The sequence below is a fragment of the Neopelma chrysocephalum genome, unplaced genomic scaffold (genome assembly GCF_003984885.1).
Source record: "Neopelma chrysocephalum unplaced genomic scaffold, ASM398488v2 Primary Assembly neopelma1_95590, whole genome shotgun sequence".
NCBI classification, from domain to species: domain Eukaryota; kingdom Metazoa; phylum Chordata; class Aves; order Passeriformes; family Pipridae; genus Neopelma; species Neopelma chrysocephalum.
In genome coordinates this window covers 1-941 of record NW_020924258.1, presented here as the reverse complement: position 1 = coordinate 941, position 941 = coordinate 1, and the positions used below count along the sequence as shown (strand labels likewise).

Below are 941 nucleotides of genomic sequence, written 5' to 3'. Positions count from 1 at the left end.
TCCAGGATGGAAAAGTCCCACATTCCCATGAAGGAAAAGTCCCACATACCCATGAAGGAAAAATCCCACATTCCCAGCCCAGAGCCACCACATCCAAGATGGAAAAGTCCCACATTCCCAGCCCAGAGCCACAATGTCCAGGATGGAAAAGTCCCACATTCCCATGAAGGAAAAGTCCCACATTCCCAGCCCAGAGCCACCTTTCCATAGGATGGAAAAGTCCCACATTCCCAGGAAGAAAAAGTCCCACATTCCCAACCCAGAGCCACCTTTCCAGCATGGAAAAGCCCAGCCCAGAGCCACCTTTCCAGGATGGAAAAGTCCCACATTCCCAGGAAGGAAAAGTCCCACGTTCCCAGCCCAGAGCCACCTTTCCAGCATGGAAAAGTCCCACATTCCCAGGAAGGAAAAGTCCCACGTTCCCAGCCCAGAGACACCTTTCCAGGATGGAATGGCACCACATTCCCAGCCCAGGGAGCTCTGGGGAACTCCTGATCCGGCAAAAGAGCCCAATCCCAAATTCCCATCCCGAACTCCCCGTTCCCACCCCAAATTCCCGCCCATTCCCGGCCCCACTCACCCGGATCTCGGTGCTCACGGCGCACTTGACCAGCTTGAAGTTCTTGCCCATGTTGAAGCTGTTGCTGTAGAAGCAAACCTTGAGGATCCGAGTCTGCTCCTCCTCCTCCTCCTCCTTGGATCCCTCCGCTCCCGTTCCCGACTCCATTCCCGATCCCGATCCTGATCCCACCCAAGGATCCCCGTCCGGGGAGACGCCGCGGCCGGAGCCGCTTCCCGATGATGCCTCGGGAAGGGCCGACATCCGGAGCACGGCTGGAGCGCTAGGGATGGAACATCCCGGCCCTGGAATGGGATGGGAAGGGATGGAAGGGAAGGGAAGGGAAGGGAAGGGAAGGGAAGGGAAGGGAAGGGAAGGGAAG

At 57.6% G+C, this 941-nt stretch overlaps 1 protein-coding gene across 1 annotated transcript in view; it reads right to left on the bottom strand.

The window, feature by feature from the left end:
- The window catches only part of LOC113980909 (protein-tyrosine kinase 2-beta-like), a gene marked incomplete at its 3' end in the record, with an annotated part of 5,847 nt that extends 4,962 nt beyond the window's left edge, over positions 1–885 (bottom strand). Inside the window, exon 1 of the mRNA XM_027708128.1 lies at positions 581–885. Coding sequence (XP_027563929.1) covers positions 581–823 — 243 coding nt within the window. The remainder of the gene's footprint in view (positions 1–580) is intronic.
- Between the last annotated feature and the right edge of the window lie 56 nt (positions 886–941).